Consider the following 22037-nt stretch of genomic DNA (forward strand, 5'->3'; position numbering starts at 1 on the left):
TTAATGCACCCTTGTGTGTGCCTCAAGAGGAGATGATACCCCTGTGCTCTGTGAGTAGACTGCTTATTGAGATAAAGAGATTCTCTTCCACTTATAATAGTTTTAACCCTACTGGGTTTGTGCCAGTTCTGCTGTATCAGATCAATTAGTCTAATCTTGTTTTGTGAGCCTGTGTGAAAAAAACGTGTCAGTTTTTCACATCAGTTCCACTGGAAGGCATCTCAGCCTGTCAGAGCTCCCTGTTAAGGTAAGCACTGTTTGTGACAGTGCAGCTCTGCTCTCCATTTAAATGCCCTCTCCGTTTAAGCATTTAAATAGCTATTCACTCAGCCTGCATACTGGTCATTTCTGGCTCTTTTTGTCTCAATGTGTCTCAAACCTGAAATAATTAAGAATGGAGGCCATGTGTGGAAGAAACAGGGTAGAATCACCCCACAAGCATGCACATGTGTTGAGCCAGGCACCATGCAGCTGCAGCATTTCAGAACACAGCATCCAAGAATTACAGTGCCAGTGGCGATGCTACAGACTTCAAGGAACAGGAAATCCTTTAACTCAATGTCCCTACATTAGTTATACTGCTGAAAATCCATATTGTAAGTGCTTAAGGGTCGTCTTAAATATTGCTGTTGGTTTGTATGCATGCCTGCCTAGGCTGAATGTGCATAGGCAGTGGACCTGCTGGACCCACTGAGTGAACTTGCAGCTTTGACACTATTCCTACGGAAAGGGTGAAACCTGAAGATGAGTTTGGACCACATCTGTCTCTGCAGCTCCTTCTTTGCTAAGAAGCCTTTTATCTTTTCTACTGCCTACACCAAAAGCAAAGTACTTTCTACCACTGTTTTGTCATAAATTAGAAAGTAGTTCATTTAGCCATTTCCTCTCTCGGACTGGCTGTGGGGGGTGGGTCAAGTGATTTGTTCAAGGTGCAGAAAGATTTGTTGTCCATGTTGGAGGTACTGGGAAATCTGTCTTTAACTCTTTAGCTCTTCAGTAATGAAATACATCTTCCTTCATGCAAAATGGAACTATTCTGAGCAAATATAGCCAAATCTATATAAAGATACCATAAAAATGAAATGAAAGGATTATTGCTACTTTATAAGACATCTTATGCAGGAGAATGAGAGCATTAAATTCTCCTCAGAAAAGTTAACTACCTGCTGTAAATTAATTTTGTTATGTAACCCTTGATACATAATATGGTCCTTTTTTCCTAAGGATGGCAAAGACAAAACAAATTCCTCTGAGATGAGATCAGCCATAATGGGAACAAAAAGTACTGCAGGAGAAAGCACTGTCAATGCTAATGGTTGCATGTGGTTTTTTAACATTATTTAATTAATTTGTTCTCTGAAATCCATATCGACATAGATGCTGCTAAAATCTAAACCTGAAAACAGAAAACTCTTCACAAGTCAAAACCGAGATTGGCTATAAAGTTCAGCAAAGTGATCTGCAATTAGCATCCATTTAGTCTTAAATTAAACACACTTCTACCATTTCAGGAAAGTTCTGGTCAGCTGAAATCAGTTAAGTTTCCACCAGAATTTTTCTGAGATTTCCCCAAAGGACATCTGTTTTCTGAAAAGTACAAATCATAGAATTTAATTTATATTTTAGATACACTATAATCACTGATACACTGAACAAGCTTTAGCCAATTCAAGTGGGTCTCTTTATGCTTGACTTCAGAACTAGCACTGCCAGTGTCCTTGGTGGAACACCATGCCTGTCACCGACACACCACAACACCCTCATGCAATTCTCCAGGACTTAAGTGAGAACTGTAGAAAGTGAATTGAGCCCTGTAGCACTGTCACTTTGTGACTTTTTCCATTGCTCAGTATTAACATCCATCAACCTATGCAGAGATACACTATTTCTTCCTGAGAAATGAAATCAGCTGTTGCTTTCTGGCTTCATTCCAGGGTGTTTGCAAGCTTGCAAGCTGGCCCAGAAAGGCACAAGCACTTTGGTATCACTTCTGGTGACTGGTCTAACTGCAGTAATGATATTTCTGCTGTTTCACTATTCACAGCCTCCTGCAGTGGCCGGGTATCCTTCAGCTTTCCCACCACACAACCTGCAGCTGCTTGCATTTAAAGTTGCCAGATTGGTTAAGGAACTTCTCTGCTTCATTCTTTTCTCTCTGGACTTGCAGATCCTCCTGACCTTTATTTATTTATTTATTTATTTGGTATAGATCTATTTATTTTTGTTTCTCTTCACCCTGTGGTTTCATTCTTCTTGTCATTCAGATACTTCATGTCACTTCTACCATAACCGTACCTTTTGGTGCCACTCTTGGCACCACCTTGTAGCAGCTGGAAGCTCGTAAGGATTTAGGTGTGTGTATGTATACTTCCCCTCCAGCCCTCAGGTCTCTAGACAAACAGCCCATGGAAAATGCCATTACATTCTCATGGTAGTATCTAAAGGTGTTGCTTTCTCCTTTGTGTGTTGGCTTTACTTGATACAGTCATTATATCCTAGTGCTTTTGTGAAGCTTGAATTTGAATTACTTCACTCCTGAATCGTATGCCACTCCAGACCAGATCAACATTTGCCAAGTTAAAGTGAACAGCAGACTTCAGCTTCTCATGCTATGCGTACCAGTAACAGTTATTACCAGTCTCTTCATTAAAGGAAGAAATTACTCAAAACAAGTACTTTTATGTCATCTCTTAAAAATGCTGACAAGTTTTTCCTCTATTAGGAACAAGTGTTAGATGATACAGGGTCATTATTGCACAATAAAAATGCATTCTGTGACATCATTTAGGTTTTAACAAAGTAGAATTATATTCTTTACAGAATAATGCACAGTTCTCCTTATTATAAATAAATGTTCTTTAATACAATACCACCTATCTGCAGAGCCACAGCATAAGTAGCAGTGCACTAAGTAAGAGTTTGCTATAGTTGTTTGCATGCTTTTTTTTGTGTGTGTGTGTCCACGCATGCGTGCACAGGCACATGTTTATTCTCATGGTAATGCTTGGTCTTCCCTGCTCTCTTGCCCCAAGGGATTCTTTCGGAGGAGTCAGCAGAACAATGCATCCTACTCCTGTCCAAGACAGAGAAACTGTTTAATTGACAGAACCAACAGAAATCGTTGCCAACACTGCCGACTGCAGAAATGTCTTGCCCTGGGAATGTCTCGAGATGGTAAGGAGTCAAATTCGTACTTCACATCTAAGCCCTTTGAAACTTTTCTTCACTGCTGACTTACTTAAACTCCCTGTAGATTTCTGCAAAAAGAGAGAGGAGAAGCTCCAGGCTTTGTAATGCATGCACTGTGAGACGATCTTTGCCATCCGGTTAACAAAGAAGGCTATTTTCATGGAGAGGGGTGGGGAAAATCACAAAATGGAGAGCAGTATTAGTTTAGAACAGAAAGAGTCAGAAGTGAAATATGTTATTCTAATCAAAAGCACAGAGCACAAAAAGGTCACCTCTGGAGAGATGGGTTTATATTAAGCATTATATTAAACATTAGCATTTATCTTAATATTAAATACTGATATGTGAAAGCATCCATTTCCCTGAGATCTCTAAAGGTCTGTGGTAGTGAGGAGGCACACCTACACAAATTTACGCCTTTCTAGCATTAGGGCTTTCTGTTTGTTTTATTCTGATCACTTGACCAAGTATTTTGCTCTGGAAGAAACCCCATTTCTTTTACTTGCATATTGCCTCCTGTCCCTGTCTGGGTCTGTAGAAGAACATTTCCTAATTTAGCGCTGAAAATGGATCCTATGCCAGAGGAAAGCTCCACAGTCTATGCCATCTCAGGATCCTTTGGTCTTTGTAGAGCTCTGATCTTCCAAATTGTGGTGTGATCAGCCAAGGTCAGCAGGCTGAGAACATACATCACACCAAAACTGCAGACAATGGGAGGCTTGGGCAAGGTCGTCCACAGCTCACATGCCGTAGGCACCACTCCTCATGCAGGGGATTTCCAGCTCACAAACATGTTTTATGTAGTGAGAAAGTATTAGAAGAAAATGTTCTGCTTTTTAAAAGCAGTTTATATTAATTTTATTTTCCTGGAAGCAGTTTTCTGTCTTAAAAGGTTTACACAAAATGTGTCTTTTGAAATTAAGTTACTGATGGAGAAGTTCCTCAAAGAGCTATTTATTTAGACAGTCCACAGGCTATAAACTTTTTTGAATTTTGGACCATAATAGGTCTTCTTCTATCTCAGCGTGTCTTTTGTCTCACTGAAATGCCTTGTTTGCCAATCTGGGAGGAGCCTTGCAATCTGGCCTTTAATCCGTGAATTCTTTTTGGTCCTAGGATCCAGTATACTTGACACCTTAGTTCCTAATTCTTCCTGGTGATTAAAATAGTAACATTTCAGCAATTTAACAGCACATGCTTTCCTCCTGAAAGTAGTATCTTCCAATGATTTAAGGTATCACAGGGGCATTTTAATGTGGCTCACAGCCCTGTCTTCCCAACCAGTAATTCAGAGACCACTGCAGACAGACAAAATGAGTGATTCTTCCAACAGCACTACTTTGTTCTCTCATGGTTTATGTAAGGATCTTTATGATTGTTTATGATTAAGAATATTAAGAGCTCTCACAAATTTAAAATTGGCTGTGTGAATTTTTTGACAGAAAATTTTAATATGATTTTTACCTCCCAGCCATGTAATAAATTCATTTTTATCATACACAGCCAGGATGCTAATTGACAGCAGCTGGAGAATCCAATTAATGAATATATAATGAGGATAAACAGTGGATGTTTGGTTATACTACTGAGGCCCAAAATTTGAAGAAAATTATTTAAAGTACAGTCATTGTATATTGTCCATAAGGGTATGCAGCATACCGTGAACTGATTCCAGGGACAGGCTGAGTTTGTGTGAGGTAGCTTGCAGCCTGAGTGTAGGACTGCAAATAAACTGAGGTTGACAATAAGAAAAAAACTCCCTTGGTGTAAAAAAAAAGGAAAACAAATCAAAGTGGCTGTCACCTTGTTCTGGCACTGTATTTTCATATTATGCTCTGCTTTTTCAGTTCTTTTTCCTGATTGAAGAATTTCACATTTATCCACATATGGGTTCAAACTGTTCTCAAGGGCTACATGAGAGCCCTGTGCTAATAAATGTGATTCTGAATTGATCCAAATTTCAGATGGACTGGAAATACACAGTATAGAAAATACACCTCATAATACGTAGAAGTTTGTATTTCTGGAGCAATGTCCTCTTACCTGTTCTGACGAATTCTGCTGAATGTGTCTCTGATTTGTTTTAGAGCACAATCAACAACTGCCTCTCTGCTCTAAGATCCCAAGATCTAGCCCAATAGAAGACCAGAATTTATAGAGAGATGGGGGTGGAGAGTGATAATCAGCTCTGATCTACTGTATATGCAGGCTGTGAATTTACTCCTCCTAGTTCCGCAGCAATCAGCATCTCACCTTTGAAAATGTCAATCTTGGTGTAGTGAACCCTCTTTCCAGGGAAAATGGTTTGCCCTCCTATATTTTTCTCCCTTTCTCATCAGGAGGAGTGCATGGATTTGTGCAGGGAGATTATTAAAATGGAGATTGCATAAATCCCTAAGACTTTGCTTAGTGGAAAGATGACATTCATTTGTGCTGTTTACCTTCAAATCTGTTCTTTTCCTCTAGGTTCTAACCTGTAAGATTATTTTTTTTAAGTGGGAAGATAACACCCCATTGAAAGTATGTGATAATAAGGCTTTAGGGCTTGTTTTCACCCAGAATATTAATCTTGTTAGTGTACTTTGTAAAGGTTTGTGGAAAGTTAGTAAATGGATGTGAATTTACAAGACTGTACATTTCATACAGCTCTGGGTTGTTGTTCAGTGAACACAGAGATATAAACAGATGCATGGTCTTTTTAACATTCAGAGTGGGAAGTGAGTTTCTTGACTGAGGCCCTCCTGTCAAATAGGAGTCGTTGTCACCTGGTAAATTCAAGTACACAATATTTTTTCTTTCATGAGATGTATATGATGTAAAGCTTTGTGTTCTTTCTCTGTTTCCACAGAAAAAGATGTTTCCACAGCAAAATTAACCCTGGAAGTAAATACCAAAAGAGGGTGGGGTTGAGGAGAATCAAGAGAAATTTAAAGACGATGGTTCTCATTGTGCTTTGCTTTTCAGCTGTGAAATTTGGAAGAATGTCCAAAAAGCAGAGGGATAGCTTGTATGCTGAAGTGCAGAAGCACCAGCAGCGACTGCAGGAACAGCAGCAGCAGCAGAGTGGTGAGGCAGAAGCCCTCGCCAGGGTTTACAGCAGCAGCATCAGCAATGGCTTGAACAATCTGAATAACGAAACTGGCAGCACCTACTCAAACGGGCACGTCATCGATCTGCCGAAGTCTGAGGGTTATTATAACGTGGATTCTGCCCAGCCCTCCCCAGACCAGTCTGGGTTAGACATGACTGGAATCAAACAGATAAAGCAGGAACCTATCTATGACCTCGCCTCTGTACCAAACTTGTTTACCTATAGCTCTTTCAACAACGGGCAATTAGCTCCAGGGATATCCATGAGTGAAATAGGTAAGGAAAATTCCTATCCTGTAGTGAAATGTGTATATATAAGCTAAGCTCCGGTTCTGTCTTTATTAAAATGTCATACCTGCATTCCATACACAGATACGCAATAGTTGCATGTTCACACGTGTGTGCACACACATACAGAAAGTAAAGCAAAGAAAATCAGTCTGGAACTAATTGACATAATATTAAGGCAGCTCTGTTTTTACCAAAATCTGCAAATTACGCAGTTCTTAAACCCAGCAGTTCATGTTCTGTTTATTAAATAGGAGCATCAAAGCAGGTGATGAATCAATCATAACCAAGTGATAATTAGGAAGGGGCTTGTTTCAAATGAGCTCATTACTAGCAGGGTTAAATGATCTTTTCAGCCATCCATCCGTATTCTTGTCAACACCCAGAATCCCCATAGCAGCTAATTCTAGGGTACTTATTGTGAAAAAGTACCAGTCATACTTTGGCTGCAAGGATGTCGATGCAGAGCAAGCTCACTAAATTCATAAAGTGCACAAACTCTGAAAGCATTTGTGTGGATATCCCCACTTCTCTGCCTGAAGGCCTTGGAGAACTTGTCCCTTGCTTTCATCTTTGACAAGTGACAGAGACCTCTCTGTGAGGTGAGACTGTTATAAACACAATGACTAATGGTGATTTTTGTCTAAGGAGGATTTCTGTTCATCTAATGCTTCTAGCTGTATTTCAGCAAAGCCACTAGAAGTACTACTTCTGTTACAAAGGTATTATATGAAAAAAGATTGGCATCCTAATTAGGTACCTCAAGAAGTGAAATATGCTGGATTGGTTGTGGCTGAGAATGTAATCAAAGGTAATTCTCAGTGGAATTTAATTAAAAAGAAAGAAGAAGGAGAAAAAGTTGTCTTCGAGAGCACTCCTAGCAAATTAATAAATTTCAAATCGTGAAAAATCCTCTGCAGTTGTGGCCTGACTTTGCTCCCTCATGTACATGGATGTACCCTGAGATCTGTAAATTTGTGTGTGTACTCAAACTGACTGAGGACCCTGGAGGTGTGGCCTTCACTCTATATAGATCGCAGTAATGGTATCTATAGTAGTTACTGTCTGGTGAAAAAATGAAGTAGTGGCTAAAATTGGTAGCATGTTTTCTGCCCATGGGTGCTCATTTGCAGGAGGCTCTATAACACATGGTATGCTTTAGTTGCAAATTATGCAGGAGAAAGTTAAACTTCTGGCACTGTTTATTAGGACATGTTTTATTACCACCTTTGGCCTAGGCCACTGTCCAGTAAAACTATACACCTGCAGTGTAGGATTAGAGAGGAACATTTGCTCCAGCTTCCCTCTCAGCTCTCGTGGCCACATGAATATTACTCACATGTGGCTTGTGCATACCTCAGTCCTGCAACAGGGGATCACCATACTGCAAACCAGCTGAGAGACAATTTAAACAGTCCTTAAAAGCTGTTTCCATGCAGACCAGAGCCAGTACCGCAGGGAAATGTTTCCAGAGAGACGCAGAGGAGGTCCAGAAATGCAGGAGTTGTGATAGTCCATGAATTAGGGTTTGTGCTCAGTTATGGAAATGAGTGCAAAGAGAGATTATGGCCATGGGACTATATCCTTAGTGGCCAAAGAGTCCCCCTGAAGTCAAAGGGACCTTTTGACTTTAGAGAATCATTTAAGTTTTATCTCTTGCTGGTTCACTTAGGAATAATGCATCATTCTTAATTTTTCACCCGTTTTTTTTTTTCTCTCCTAGCTGTAAACCCTCCAGCCCTAAATTCACTTCACATTTCCCAGTTTTTCATCCTCTGTGTCATCCAGCCAATATTCCTCTTCCCAACCACACAAAGCAGGAAAAACCCCAGAGCAGAGGGAGCACAGCATAGCAAAGGGCCTATCTCTGGGCTGGCAGCAAAATTCAGAGGCTCTGGGATTTACCTCTCTTCCTTTTGAAATCAAAACTAGGCCTCCTAAATTGCTATGATTTTACACAAGTACTGTGCTCTGTCATTTGTGGCACCTGCAGCAGAGGGGTAAGGGTGATGATGAGAGATAATGTAGTGTAACAAATCAGCTGACACAACTGGAAAAGATGCACGATAAAATATTTGGATTAGTGCACAAGCAAATGATATTTTCAATGTTTAAAAAGAAATAGAAAATGCCTCTTGATGCTGAAGCGTATTGTTGGACCATCTGTAGAGCTGCAGTCTTGCAGTCAAAGTAGGAAAACTCTAAGCACCGAGATGTACTGATTTCATATTACAGTGTGCTTGAATTTCACTGCAGAATTGTATCTCACTCCAGTGACATTTAGGAATAAACTCAACTCATGTTAAATAGAAGCTGCTGCTTTTAACTGTTAGATGAAATCATACAGAATATGTAGGAGATAGAAAAGCTGTACTGCATTGATCCTTGTGGCTGATAGAAGTTTCTTTGTACCAACATGTCTAGTGATCTAGTGAACCACTAAGTATGCCAGATCATGATAGTTCTTTTCTGCACTGATTATTTTCTACCAGATAGAAATTTCCAGTCTTAGCTTTCTTCTGGCCTTTATATTCTTCAAATAAATATATGTATTTAAGCACAACCTCACCTGCCACTTGCCTGATCTTGAGTGCAACCATCTTATTTTTTTCCTCGTGAATGAATGTGTGGGAATTCCTTTCATCCTTGACTTCCTAGAAGTTGCTGTAAGCTCTCCAAGGAGCAGACTTCTTCACAGGCACTCAGAACGAAAGTAGTCTGTGCAGCTTCTGCATTACATGTCAACCAAAATCCAGTTCACTTACTCCTTTGGTGTTAATGCTTTGCTTGTTTCAAACTCACTTCTCTCCTGTGTAGGGCATTTTTTTATTAAGATATAGTTGACTGCACATTTCCAAGTTTGAATCTCATTTTCTCTTTCTTATTTTTCTAATCTTTTCAATCCTGTCGCATTATGCCTCAGTCTTCATTGATGCTTTGTGACTTGTTTCAGTTTAGAATTGTCTATTAATTAGCATGCTATGAACCTTCTCTTTCAGATTATTATAAAAATGTTAAATGCTTGTAAAACAAGTCCTAACAATGGTCCCTGCTGCACCTGACTAAAATACTTGCTGCAATTGCATATATTACTTTAGTATTTACATTTGGCTTGCTATCCAACAGTAAGTTCTCTTTAAAATCCAAGTAACAAGTCTTCCTTTCCCTGTCAGTTTGATTCAGTTATAACAATAATATTTTCTAAGATAACTCTATGACATAATTTACACATCATTGACATGCTTTTCTTCACATGGTAATTTTCTAGTTCCACCAAAAAGTAATCTAAATGGTTAGAGCTACTTTGATCTGTTACAGTTCTGTGTTTTAATTTGAATGTGAAAGTGTTCTTTTTCATGAACGTACATTCATCTACAGAAGACTTTGTAGTGGAAATGGAAATTGTTCAGCTTAACAGTTTTGAAATGCAAAATTTTTTACACAGCAACTGTTTTGACACACAGTATTAGAATGGAACAGCAAGCAAAATATAGCTTATCTTGTATTGCATATTTACTGGTATCTATATACTGCGCAAGCAAATAGGTGTGGGAGAAAGACATGCTGACCAATTAAAGTTATATAGGGCTCTGTTGCACATACTTAGGATTATTATATTTCTCCAAATGAGTTGAATAGACCAAGATACAGCTGCACATTATCTGATCACTATGAGAAACAGGATAGGCAATGTCTCCTGTGGACGAGAGGGTTAAGTATAACAAAGAGCATTTTCAGATACAGTCACAAATTCCTCATGTAACTGTCAGAGCTTATGATGGAGAAAAGTTGTACAAAATCAGGTAGTGCCCCATTAGGCACAGCCCTTGTCAGTATTCCAGTTCCTGTTACCAAAAAAAAAAAAAAAGCAAAGCATAAAGAAATCACTCCAAAGCTCATAAATACACTTACAGGGGCAGAACCTCAACTTGGCATCAACTGCATTTCCAGTCCAGATCTCTTTTCTTTAAAGGAAAGTATTTTTGTCCTTAACACAAGGCATCTTGTTGGACACGATATACATTTGGGTGGGCAGAACACAAAATAGGTGAGGTGCAGTGAGCAGATGGGTTCGGCAGGCTCTGTCACTGCCTGTCCTGCTGTCCATGGGTGGCATAATCCAGGTGTGTTCTGTCAACCAGTGATGCTGTTAGCATGGGAAACACCCATGTCCCGAGGACACATGTGCCAGGGACTGGGCAGCATGGTCCTGTTTTTCCATGACCATTGTGCCATCTACACACCTGGGAAGACAGAAATTTCTCATTGTGCCGTGGGAGCTCAAACCATAGGGTGAATCTGCTTGTCATGTCAAAAGCAAGAATTTGGTGATTTGCAGAATGGCTTTCTCGTGACACAGCAAACCACGGAGGTCAGCTGGTGGGTGGGAAATTCTGAAGTGAGAAGGAAGCTCCAGTTCCTGATAGCAGTGCTTGCTCCCAAGTGTGGTTTTAAACTGGGAGGCATCAAAGGCTTATTTTTAGACTTGGTGAAATTAAAAGACTACCTTGTTTAAATATATGTGCATAATGTTATCTGTCACTGAGCTGAACATTGCATTTTCCTCACTAAATATGTGGCTCCAATCTTGGTCTGTAAAAGTTAATGGAAACGCTTCCCTGCCTTAACTGCAGTTGAGATTATCAGCTATGATTTCTTAGGGACAAGATAAAATTATTAAGCAAACACTGTTGTGGAGAAAACAGATTGGTTTAGGGTTCACTGTCACTGCAAGTCAAACTGAAGGGTGCCCTGTAGCTGTGTATATGTAGGTAGTCCTTAAGATACCTCTAGGGTGTACAGGAGGTCACATAGCCCAGCCTCTATAGTTACAGATGGAAGTATTGTTTACATATATTTACATTTCTTCACCATCAGGCCTGTATGAAGGTACCCCATTGGAGAGCTTACATTTCTACCAAAATTAAAGTAAGGTTGGTGTGCTCCGGTTTGATCTTCCCTTTCCCCAGTCCTTCTAAGCCCTGTCTGCTCTGTATATCTTAGGGTGGGCAATAACTCTCTAGGACAGACGCCAAATGTGGTTTGGAGGAGGCATCACCGGTCTTATATTGTAAGGCACAGCTCTTCTGACCTGGGCACATAGCCTGAAAAATGACAGTAAAGGAAAACCTTAACATTTTTTTAAAGACTGATTCAGGATAGATGTGTATAAGAAAAGTCCTCTTAGTGACCACAAATGACATTCTGTGCATTTGTAATTTAGTTGTAATTTAGCTGGGTTCATCTTTATATTCTGTGAAGTTACTTAATTTCCATTGCTTCAATATCGTACAAGCAGGAGTTATTTCACTCTCTCTCCTTGAAGGGAGATCTTCACCTGTAAACATTCTAAAGTCCTCTGCTGAAGATCTGTACAAAAGCCAGTCCCACACCCTTCTTCTTTCAGCAAAAATATTTTTACTAATTTTAGAAGAACTTAGTTTATTCCTCCATGTCTATACTCTTCATGGATGTCCACAACACTTAGTATTGGATATGCAATATATAAATATGTATCAGTATCAGACTGATGTCTTTAAAAGTCCTCTGTTCTTTGGTATGGAAACCACTTCTCCATGTGATGAGCACTTCAAAAGCATTTTGCCAATGTGATAAGCATTTCTTATTCTTTAACACCCTTCTATTTATCTCCAGGGTTTGTTCCCTGTGCCAGATCAAGTGTTAACAGACAGCTTACTGAACATGTATTGGTCAATTAGATGCTATTTAAAGGTACACTCCAAATCACATTCAAAATGCAATGAGCTTGCTAATTAAAGCCCATACCCTAAGGTGACAATAGCGTGTGTGTTTATGTTCCCTTTACAAAGCCACCACCCACCCCGCAGTGAAACAGAAACTACGTTTTTGTAGTCGTGTGTAACATTCTTTCACTTTTTTTTCTAGGCCATGGTTTAATATTCCTTCTACAAACGTGACAGTCAAAATTTATGGGGCTGCTGTCTACACCTTGGCAGCTGTATTTAAGAGAAGCAATGTTGCCATCTAGTGAGCATTTAAAATATGCAACATGTGCATTTCTGTGCACATACCATCAGGACATTGTATCTTACCATCATTACCTGCTTAAAAATGACAATCAGAATACATTCAAATTTCAATTCTGTGCTCAGTTCACGTGACAAAACTTAGAACTTCAGCTTGTTTTACAAATGAACTAAAAATATGCATAGAACGGTATTAAAAACAACCATATCTGTAGCCTACATTTTGAAAGCATCATAATATAGTTCTTTAAAGTAAGAGAATTTCTAATCCTTAAAAGTGTATAAAATGGCTCCTTTTCTGCAAAGATGAGAATGTGTTTTTGCATGAACAAACTTGACAAAATATGTTCATTCTGCTGAGAATCACAAAAAAGCAGTTAGAAATCAACCATTTGTAGCAGTCAAAATATGTAAAATACCATATCATACATCCCATATATTACCATATATCATGGCAATCTTTTCAGGAGTAACATTGTGCTGTGAATATTGTCAGATTAGAAATCACACAGAAAGATCAATGTAAATCTTATGGTGTGATGAGTACTGAGACTTGCTGTTGCTGCCAGTTGTAAGAATAGACTTTTGGCTGGTTCCATGTGTATGCTTTGGAGCAGCAATGTCAATTGCAGAAGAAACATCTTTCTGCAAGAAACGGTCAAAAAAGGAGGACTGGAGCAGGTGCCAGAGCACAGAGGGCCTGGGATGTGTGAAAGAAGTATGTTGTCTTCCAGGGTTGTGGCTCACACACAACCCACAAAGAGTCAAACTGCGGATGAGAATCAAGAGGTCAAGCCAGTGATGGTTTAGGAATCACTGTAGTGTATGGAAGTGGAATACTATCTGCCAAAATTGCTATGGTTTGAATTAGTAGTTAGTTGTTGCTTTCTTCCTCATCTTAAGTTCCTTTATGGATTTAGTGTCAACTTTCCTGTCAATGTTTTTGTCTGGTGTTTCTGGGCGGTCAGCACCAACAATTACAAGGTAATTGTACTTTCTGAGAGCTTAACCTGGGGTCCATGTTGTATTTCTTTGTTGTCCTGGACAACACTGATTGATCGTTCTGTAATCCTAAGGCGCAAGGTCAGAAGTTTGGGGTTACAATTTTTTTTCTTTCCCAGTACACGTGCAACATCCTAAGTTTGCCTTTCCAAGGCTACAGTCCAGTTTTTCACACTGTGTCCTTTCTGTCTGGTAGATTTCATCACTCACTTCATGCATTTCACTATTTCCCACTTTATTCCTGAGAACAAGGTAATTCTGCTTGTTTTGCATTTTGTGATGCTGTTTCTAGCTTCATAGGTAATGATGTCTTTCATCAGTCCATTCAGGTTTTGATATTTTATTTCACAGAACAGCAACAATTCTTTTATACAAGAGTGGAAAGATATGAGAAAGAATTCAAGTGAAATGCTTGAGAGAGTAACATAGATGTGCATAGGAAAAAATTCAAGGTGACAAGACATAGGGCTTAGAGACAAATGCTGAAACTGATTATCAGAACACAGATTTTATAGTGCAGTAGTCTTTGAGGAATGAAAGTCACATGCAAATGGGAATAATTAATACAAGATATTAAGGCATGGAGACCTGTCTTGTGTTCCTTTTTGACTGCATGGATGTTTATCTTTTGATCAGTGAAGACTCTGGCATTGCTTATGATAACTAAATTACTCCACTTTCTGACACTATACACTAGCATCACTTTCATCCAACTCATTTGCCACACTACAGGAAAATAGAACTGTTGTAGAATGTTTGTCATTACTTTTTAACATGTTTCAATAGATAGATTGCTTAAAATCTTTGTAAAAAGTTAATTTGAAGACTGTGACAGTGAAACAAGTGCTAAAAGATATGTTAACCTCTCCCAGGTTTTGCAGGCTATGACAGGGCAAACTTACAAACCTGGTTTGAAACTAGTAATATTCTAATTATTCCATACATATTTCTCAGTTTAATAGAGAACAATGTCCAAGTAATGTTTGCTTAACTATAAGAAATGGAACCGCTTTCTTGTTTCAGAACAGTTTCATTTTAATATAAAGAGATCTCTGTGCAACCTGTGCTGGAAGAAGCTAAGAAACAGCTCATCTCAATAAATTTGTGATAATTATACGGTGCCTTTAGAGTCCATTTGAACTCTAATTATTTCCTTGGTTAGTGCTTTTGCTGCCAGTTAAATGATTTCTAATTTTTGCTAAATTGGCTGAGTCCCGGGAGAAATATTACTGAGTAGAGACCATGAAGCATTTATAAAAAACCTCTAGGATCTAACAGAATTCTGGGTCCATCCTCTAGGTTCCTTAAGATAAGGACTTCATTCCATTGTATTGTCATTTCTACTAATTTATTAGCATTTTTTTGAAAGGCAAATGAAGCACTGATTTATTTTGAAGGAGAGGGAGGAAATAGAGAATTCACACATGTAACGTTTACTCTTTGTGCAATCTGTTAGTGACATTAATCATTCAATAACTTAAACATAAGGAAAGGTTATTCCTGAACTAAATTCTAGCACTTCTAGTCTCATATGAGTGGTTTTATGTTTTTTACTATCTTTCTAGGATGCATATTGTATAATGTTACAAATTTATTAAATAAATAGGGGTTATGAAACTTGCTTGTTTTTTAAAGGGAAATACTTTTTGCATTATGGCATTGAGAATGCCACAGACAGATGAGAAATGGAATGAGCTTTTTGCAGCCACTAAGGAAAAAATGTTCCTGTTCTTCTGAAAAAAAAGTATCAGGCTTTATATCCAGTTCATTTTGAAAAATTGAGACTTATTATTCATGTTTAACAGCAACCACAGAGGTATTTTTACCTTATTACCTGTGTCAATGTCTCTACAACTGTCAAAGAATTTCTTGAGAATAATCTTTCAATGATTCAGTTTTCAAAAATTTTCATTTTGTAGTCATAATTAGTGTACAAAAATAGCGTACCCTTGAATTAGCATACAAAAAAAATGTGTTGATCCAATGCTGTCTTGCCAAGTTTTTGAACAGGTTCTAGAACGGAGATTTTATTTAGAATGCCTGGCTGGAGTTTTAGTAGGTGTACGAATTGATATGTATGCTTACAGCAGCCAGCCAAAGCTGTGATGTTACTGCAGCATTAATTCAAAGTGGATCCCTGCAAGAGCTCAACTTAGGATATAGGCTGAGATAAGCTCTTAGCTACCCAACTGGATCCTAAGGGTAAGTGGCAAATTAAAGATTCATTATTCATTTTAATTGAAGTAGATTATCAGTGTTTTAGGAGGCACACTTCAAAGTTTTTCAGTTCCCTGTGCAAAAGAAGGGAATGCTGAGAAAAACTAGAGTCTCTCCTGAGAAAAGAGAGACAAATGAAAGAACTAAGGAGCCTGTAGGAAACAAATGCTGCTGTGGATAATTTCCACTTAGCAGGCCAAATTCATAGCTGGTGAATGCTGTGTGCACTCCATGGATTACATCCATTCCCCACCAGCATTGTATTTGACCTCAAGATGGAGTTTTTCCTCAGTATTTTAGTTGGAGATCTCTGAATTATTGCAAGGAAATGCCTGAAAAAAGCAGGACTGATTTATCAGCTGATGGTAGGTCCTTGTGGGTCTGTGGTATGCTGATTTTGATTGCTACTATCTAGGTTGCTGTGTTCAGTTTTCTGTATGTACTGGTATTTAAGCAATTTCTACTCCACTGATGCAATAAATGTTTGAGCAATTGTAGTCTTTGGAGAGAGTGCCTTTTGTGAGGTAACTCTTGAAATCTAAAATAAGAAAGTACAGTAGGAGGAAAAAAAAAAAAAATGAGGGAGAGAAAAAAAGAGCCTGCCAGAGCAAGCAAAACTAGAAACAGAAAAGGCTATTTACTGTTCTGGAAGTGGTGAGCTGTAGTCCCAGGTTTATGCGCAGCTTCTCTTCTCTTGCAACACATGCTTTTGGCCTGTTTTACTGATGAAATAGGACTTTTGCAGTCTTTCTGTCTCCCCAGTTGTTCTGTCAGGGCTGTACAGTCATTCTCTAAGCTACTCTCCAGCTCCAGTGAAATGAAGCAGCAGTCTCAGACACTTGAGTTCCTACAAGTTTCGGAGAAGAGACTACTCAGTAGGCAAAGGAGACAGACAGCTTTAGGGAAAGGCAGAAGCCACAGCCCAGTCCCATGTTCACCCCCGAAGGCAGTGGCTGATGACCAGTCAAACTGAGCAGACCGGTCGCTCGTGCACATACATGATGCCAGTTACCCACCCAGACTCTGGGGGTGGAAGGTCAGAGGGGAAGTGGCAAGTGATACTCGATGCATCTGTAGGGATCCAGGTTTGCTGCACTAACTTCACTGTATAGTGTACTTCACTGGGCAGCCCTCAAAGCTCTTGGTTCTGTGTTCTGTTTTAGGTAGGCCAGGCCAAATGTAAAAGCCATTTCTTTTCCTGAAACAACATTGATCTCTCATGGTCCTCTTTAGCTTCCTGATGTACAATTTTCAGCTTCTTCTGGACATCCCCTACTATGCATTAGACTTTTTTTTTTTAACTGCTGCATTGCCAAACCCCAATTAAATTATCTACCCATCGGTCTGGCACCTGTCAAGGCCTCACCAGGATGGGCAGCACGCCCTGTACTGCACAGAGCCGGGGCCAGCCTGACCTCTCAGGTTTCTGCTCTCCAGCCATGCCAACAAACACCATCTGGATTTCCTTGTCCTCTAAGAACAGATGAGTCTCTACAGCTAGAATAGTGGGCCGTTAGAGAAAGCCAGTCAGAGACATGCAGGACAATAACGAAACGTTAAGTGGACATTCCATGATGTATTTTGTTTGAGCCTTTCTGGTTTTTGAAACCCTCCTATTCCTTACAATTATTGACAGTTTCCTTGATTGAGTATGTTGTTTCTGGTTTATCTCTATGGAAGCAATACTTTCTTCTAGATTTTATTTTTTTTTAATGAAGCAGAGCATTTGTAGAAAAAGTGTCTGCTTTTCAAGAAAAAATTTCAAGGTACCAATACTAAGAAATCATCAAATTTAGAATCAAGCTGTCTAATGCAAATATATCCCAGTGTACACCAGAGTTTGGAAACTGGGAACATTATTTTCTGTGGACCATTTTTCCCAGACAGAGTCATCTGCCAGGATGTGCTGTGATTTTCAGGTATCATGTAATATCAAGTGATCATGGTAGGAGATTTAGCCCTAATGTACTAAAACCCAGTATGTAGGCAAAAGGGGAGGAGTAAAGCACCTGCATTTGTGTTTACATACTGTGGCAGATGGATAAGCTTTACAAATCCTGCAGTTTACAGGCTGGTGGTGTACTGTCATGCCGGCTCAGGAATTCTTTCCATTAGAATTATTAATTTTCACTCAACAGTTGGAGCAGTTGATGCTTAGAAAATAAAATGTTGCAGACTTTGATTCTCACACCGATGTGGCCAGAATCATCTCTTTTGTTTTCCTTTTCATACAGCAAGCCTGCTGTAATTTATGTGAAATGGAAGCTGACAAGAATTCAAATAGGAATGCAGTTCACATTGAAGTCACAAGAACACAGTTGTCTTTTGTAGTCCTTAGAGTCCATCCAGTCAGGATTTCTAGTTGTGTACATGCAATTACCCAGTGAAAGGGGACCCTTGAAATCTATGGTCCAAGATTTTTGAAAACAAAATCAACTAAAAGTCAAGACTTGATACGTGAAGTAATTGTAGTGGACTCCTCTAAGCCTGGAGAAGAGGACAAACATAGCTATTAGATGATCACCCTTGCAGGGTACCTCCACAGGCTTTAGGCCTTTGCATCAAGGTGGTATCTCTTTTCCTGTTGTGTGTAGATCTTTGCTTGCTTTCCTTGTTGTCAATTTCTTTCTAGTTCTGTTAAAAGAACTAATCTGTTGAACTTGATACTAGCATATTTCAGAGCTGCCAGGTCTCACAGAAACTCATATATTTTAGGTACAGCACAGTACGTGTGATAGGGGAGGTTTACATCAGATGGCAGTATATTGTTCCCAGTGGTTTAGGAATGTCATTCTGCTTGGGATTTGCCAAGATGTCTACTGAACTCCAACTTCATTAGCAAAATTATGATAAAATCTGAAAATTTAGGGGGAAATTCAGGGGTAAAAAAAAGGCCATGGGCTGTGAAACCCTTTAAGAGTGACATTGTTTGCTCTGCCTGTGTTGGAACTTCTGTTGCTGGGCCATCTGAGAAGCCAAGACAAGTGTATACTTCTTTTTCCTTTTGCATCATGTCAGCTCTGCCACCCAGTGTATGCTATATTTGTATAAAGCTTCTTCCAGGGACTCCAGCATGGAATATAAGTAAGCAGCCTCCTCTGCTGAAAGAGCAGTTCCCTTCTCATCAGAGACCCGGTGTACCCTTTCCATCACACACTCAGCCTTGCCTAGCCTGCAGCACAAGAGTTTCAAGTTTGTCCTGCACCTGATTCCTCTTCGGATGTTGGCATTCAGAGCTGCTGCTTGCTGCGATTGCCCCAGGCCTTTGCACATCTAAATTGGTTTTAATGTCATCTCAACATAAGCATAAGTACGTAAGGAATAGGTGCATGGGGTAAAACACAGGATACCATCCCTAGAAAGCCCTGGAGAGTTTCTCAGCTTTTCTTTCCTAAGGTAAATACATAAATGCTAGGAAGAGGTGGGGAGCTGAGGAGCTTCACAGTAATGTAGAACTGCTAATCAAATATATTTTGAAGTGAGTGAAATCAAAAGGTCTTGTTTTCAGATTGTTGATATCAGGTTAGAAATCTGTCTATGCAGTCATATAAAATTACATGAGACATTCATTGTAAGCGAGATGCCCATTTGTCCTCAAGATTTTTGTTACAAAATGCAACACCTTACCATCAGAGGTGAAGACTTGCATCTAACCTTCCATGAAAGAACAGTGAGTAGATCACTGTACTAATATACATTCTTAGTTATCGTTAGGCCGGAGTCAATTCTTCCATCAGGAAGCCTAAAGATAGTGTTGACCTATAAAGAGATACCTGTACGAATTCAATTAAGCAGGTTTTATTTTTCCTATACAGACCTGCAACTTTTTTATCTTCAGCGCCTTTCCACTGAGTCTCAGTTTATTAACTGTGAGAGTAGCACAGGCATCTGTCTTTCAAACAGCACTCCTCTAGCAGTGTTTACAGGGAACATATGCTTCTATGTTCTTTTTTCAGCTTTCCTTCTTGCTGGCTTTCTAAGTTCAGTCAGTATTTGGCCAAAGAAGCAGTCTGATTTTGGAACTCCAGGCTCCAGATCCTTACACTCTGTGCAAACTGTTGATCTGAACAAGTAAACGATGGCATACCTAGTTCTTTCTACTCCCCATGCTTGGGTTTGGCTAATGCATTGTCAATGTCCTTTTCCCTTTTTTGACAAACGTTTTCTGTGCAATGCCCATTCTGCCACAAGTGCTTCAGTTCACTTCTGTGGCTTCAACTTTGTTCCTTTGTTTGAAAGTTTCTTGGCTTAAGCAAAGTTTTCAGGCTGAAGCACTGAGCTTCATTAGATGTGTAGGTCCCAAAGTCACAAAATAGGAAATAATCAGTTTTCTTTAACATATTTTATCACAACATTTCAACTCCTAATGCTAATGAATTCATGTTAGAAGTTCTTGTAAAAATTTTTTTTTAATTCACTCAAGTGGCCTTAAGGGCAAAGAAGTCTAAGAAGTTTACTCATGATTTCAGTGTGTTTCCATGGCAACATTGAATGCTTCTCTTTCTGCTTGCATCCTGCATTCCATGTTGTGAAGTAGTTTCTAAGGCTGCAATTTCAGCATAACTTCAAGGGAGGCTTAGTGCTGTATGTAAGATCTGTGTCCTCCATCACTCCTCCTAAACCCAGGATACTAATTTTAGCTTTTGCCCTTTGCTAAAACCGGTCTCCGTGTTCTTGCTCATCACATTCAATCAGAAATTGATCCAGCTTAAAACTCACTTGCGAAAAAAGACCTGTTTCCGCTTCTTTTATGAGTCACACCAAGGTAATGCAAATGTTGATGTCAAGTTCAAGCAGTCAGTCAATTTCTGAGAGACCTGGCAGCTCTGAAACATGCTGACCACTGAGTTCAGCAGATCAATTATTTTAGTAGAACTAGATGGAAGTGGACAATGAGGAAAGCAAGCAAACACCTACACACAGCAGGAGGAGAGATACTGCCTTCATGCAGAGGTTGTGGCTTAAAGCCTGAAGAGGTGTCCTGCTGGGGTGATAATCAGCGGCAGTGTTCCTCCCCTTCTCCAGGCTAAAAGAGTCTACCAGTTAACTGCGCAGGCTTGGAGAAGACAAAAGCAATTGGGTAAACAGGTTCTCCAAATGAAATTTATTTAAACATATTAAATCACTTTCAGAATGAAGATTCTGTGTAGTTTCACAAAAATCATTGTTATTTTCATCTACAGATCCACTGTTTTATCAAGATCATTTGGTTTTGGGTTGAATACTGAAATATTTTGCAACAATCATCTTCAGAAATAAAAACATGAGAAAGGTAGCATCAAAAAGAAAAGATTAATTTTCTTAAATATGTGTTTTCCAACAACTTCAGTGTTTTCAGCATTTTGCTGTTGCAGATCACTGTTCACTGTTTCATGCATGCTACTTTTTATTCTCCTTTTTGCAGATCGAATTGCACAGAATATCATTAAATCTCATTTGGAGACATGTCAGTATACAATGGAGGAATTACATCAGCTAGCATGGCAGACCCACACATATGAAGAAATAAAGGTTTACCAGAGCAAGGTACAATCCTATAATACGCTTTTTCTTCTGCTTGAAATTGTTAACAGAGTAATTTATTTGACAAGAATATACTGATGAGTTTCATATAAGTCAAAATACACTTCTAAATATCTTTGAGGAACTGGTTGCTGAAAGCAAAGCAGTGACACTTCATAAAAAGAAGCAGCAGCATTCCAGCATATTGGGATGTTTGCTAATGTTAAAGCTTAGATATGGTCATGGAATCCAGTTTTCTGTGCTTCTTATCACAGGTGTAAACCTCATGCAGAAATTCAGTTAACTTCCATGTGATTATGATAAGATCCTCTGTTGCAAGGATTTTAAGAATATAGGACAACATAACTTTGTTTCCTTATAGTTTTAAAACCACATCTGCTTTTTATGTGAATAACAAATACCTGTCACTTACAATGGACAATAGATAATAACAAACAGAAAGTACTCCTTAAATTGAAGCTGTTCAGTATTGGGTGGAAGAATGATCTCATTACACTACATTTTTGTTCTGCTTCTGCAATTCTCAGGTCAAGTTCAGTCTGTTTTCCACTGGCACCTCTTCAGATGTAGTCCAGTCAACAGGAATCTGTGTGCCTCTTGCACTGGCTTCATTAGCGATGAGTCTTCGGTCAGACTTCAGTTGGCACATTAGCTGGTCATGTAAGAGACAGGAGAGAGTCCAGCTTGTTCTTTGAAATCTGAGGGGCTATGCAGTATCAG

General features: G+C 39.2%; 1 protein-coding gene across 1 annotated transcript in view; it reads left to right on the forward strand.

Moving 5' to 3' along the window:
• Nucleotides 1-22037, forward strand: part of RORB (RAR related orphan receptor B) — a 50597-nt gene that overhangs the window by 10410 nt on the left and 18150 nt on the right. Inside the window, exons 3-5 of the mRNA XM_008634572.2 lie at nucleotides 3033-3174; nucleotides 6154-6555; nucleotides 21199-21320. Coding sequence (XP_008632794.1) covers nucleotides 3033-3174; nucleotides 6154-6555; nucleotides 21199-21320 — 666 coding nt within the window. The remainder of the gene's footprint in view (nucleotides 1-3032; nucleotides 3175-6153; nucleotides 6556-21198; nucleotides 21321-22037) is intronic.

Source organism: Corvus brachyrhynchos, unplaced genomic scaffold (assembly GCF_000691975.1).
Source record: "Corvus brachyrhynchos isolate BGI_N302 unplaced genomic scaffold, ASM69197v1 scaffold22, whole genome shotgun sequence".
NCBI classification, from domain to species: Eukaryota; Metazoa; Chordata; class Aves; order Passeriformes; family Corvidae; genus Corvus; species Corvus brachyrhynchos.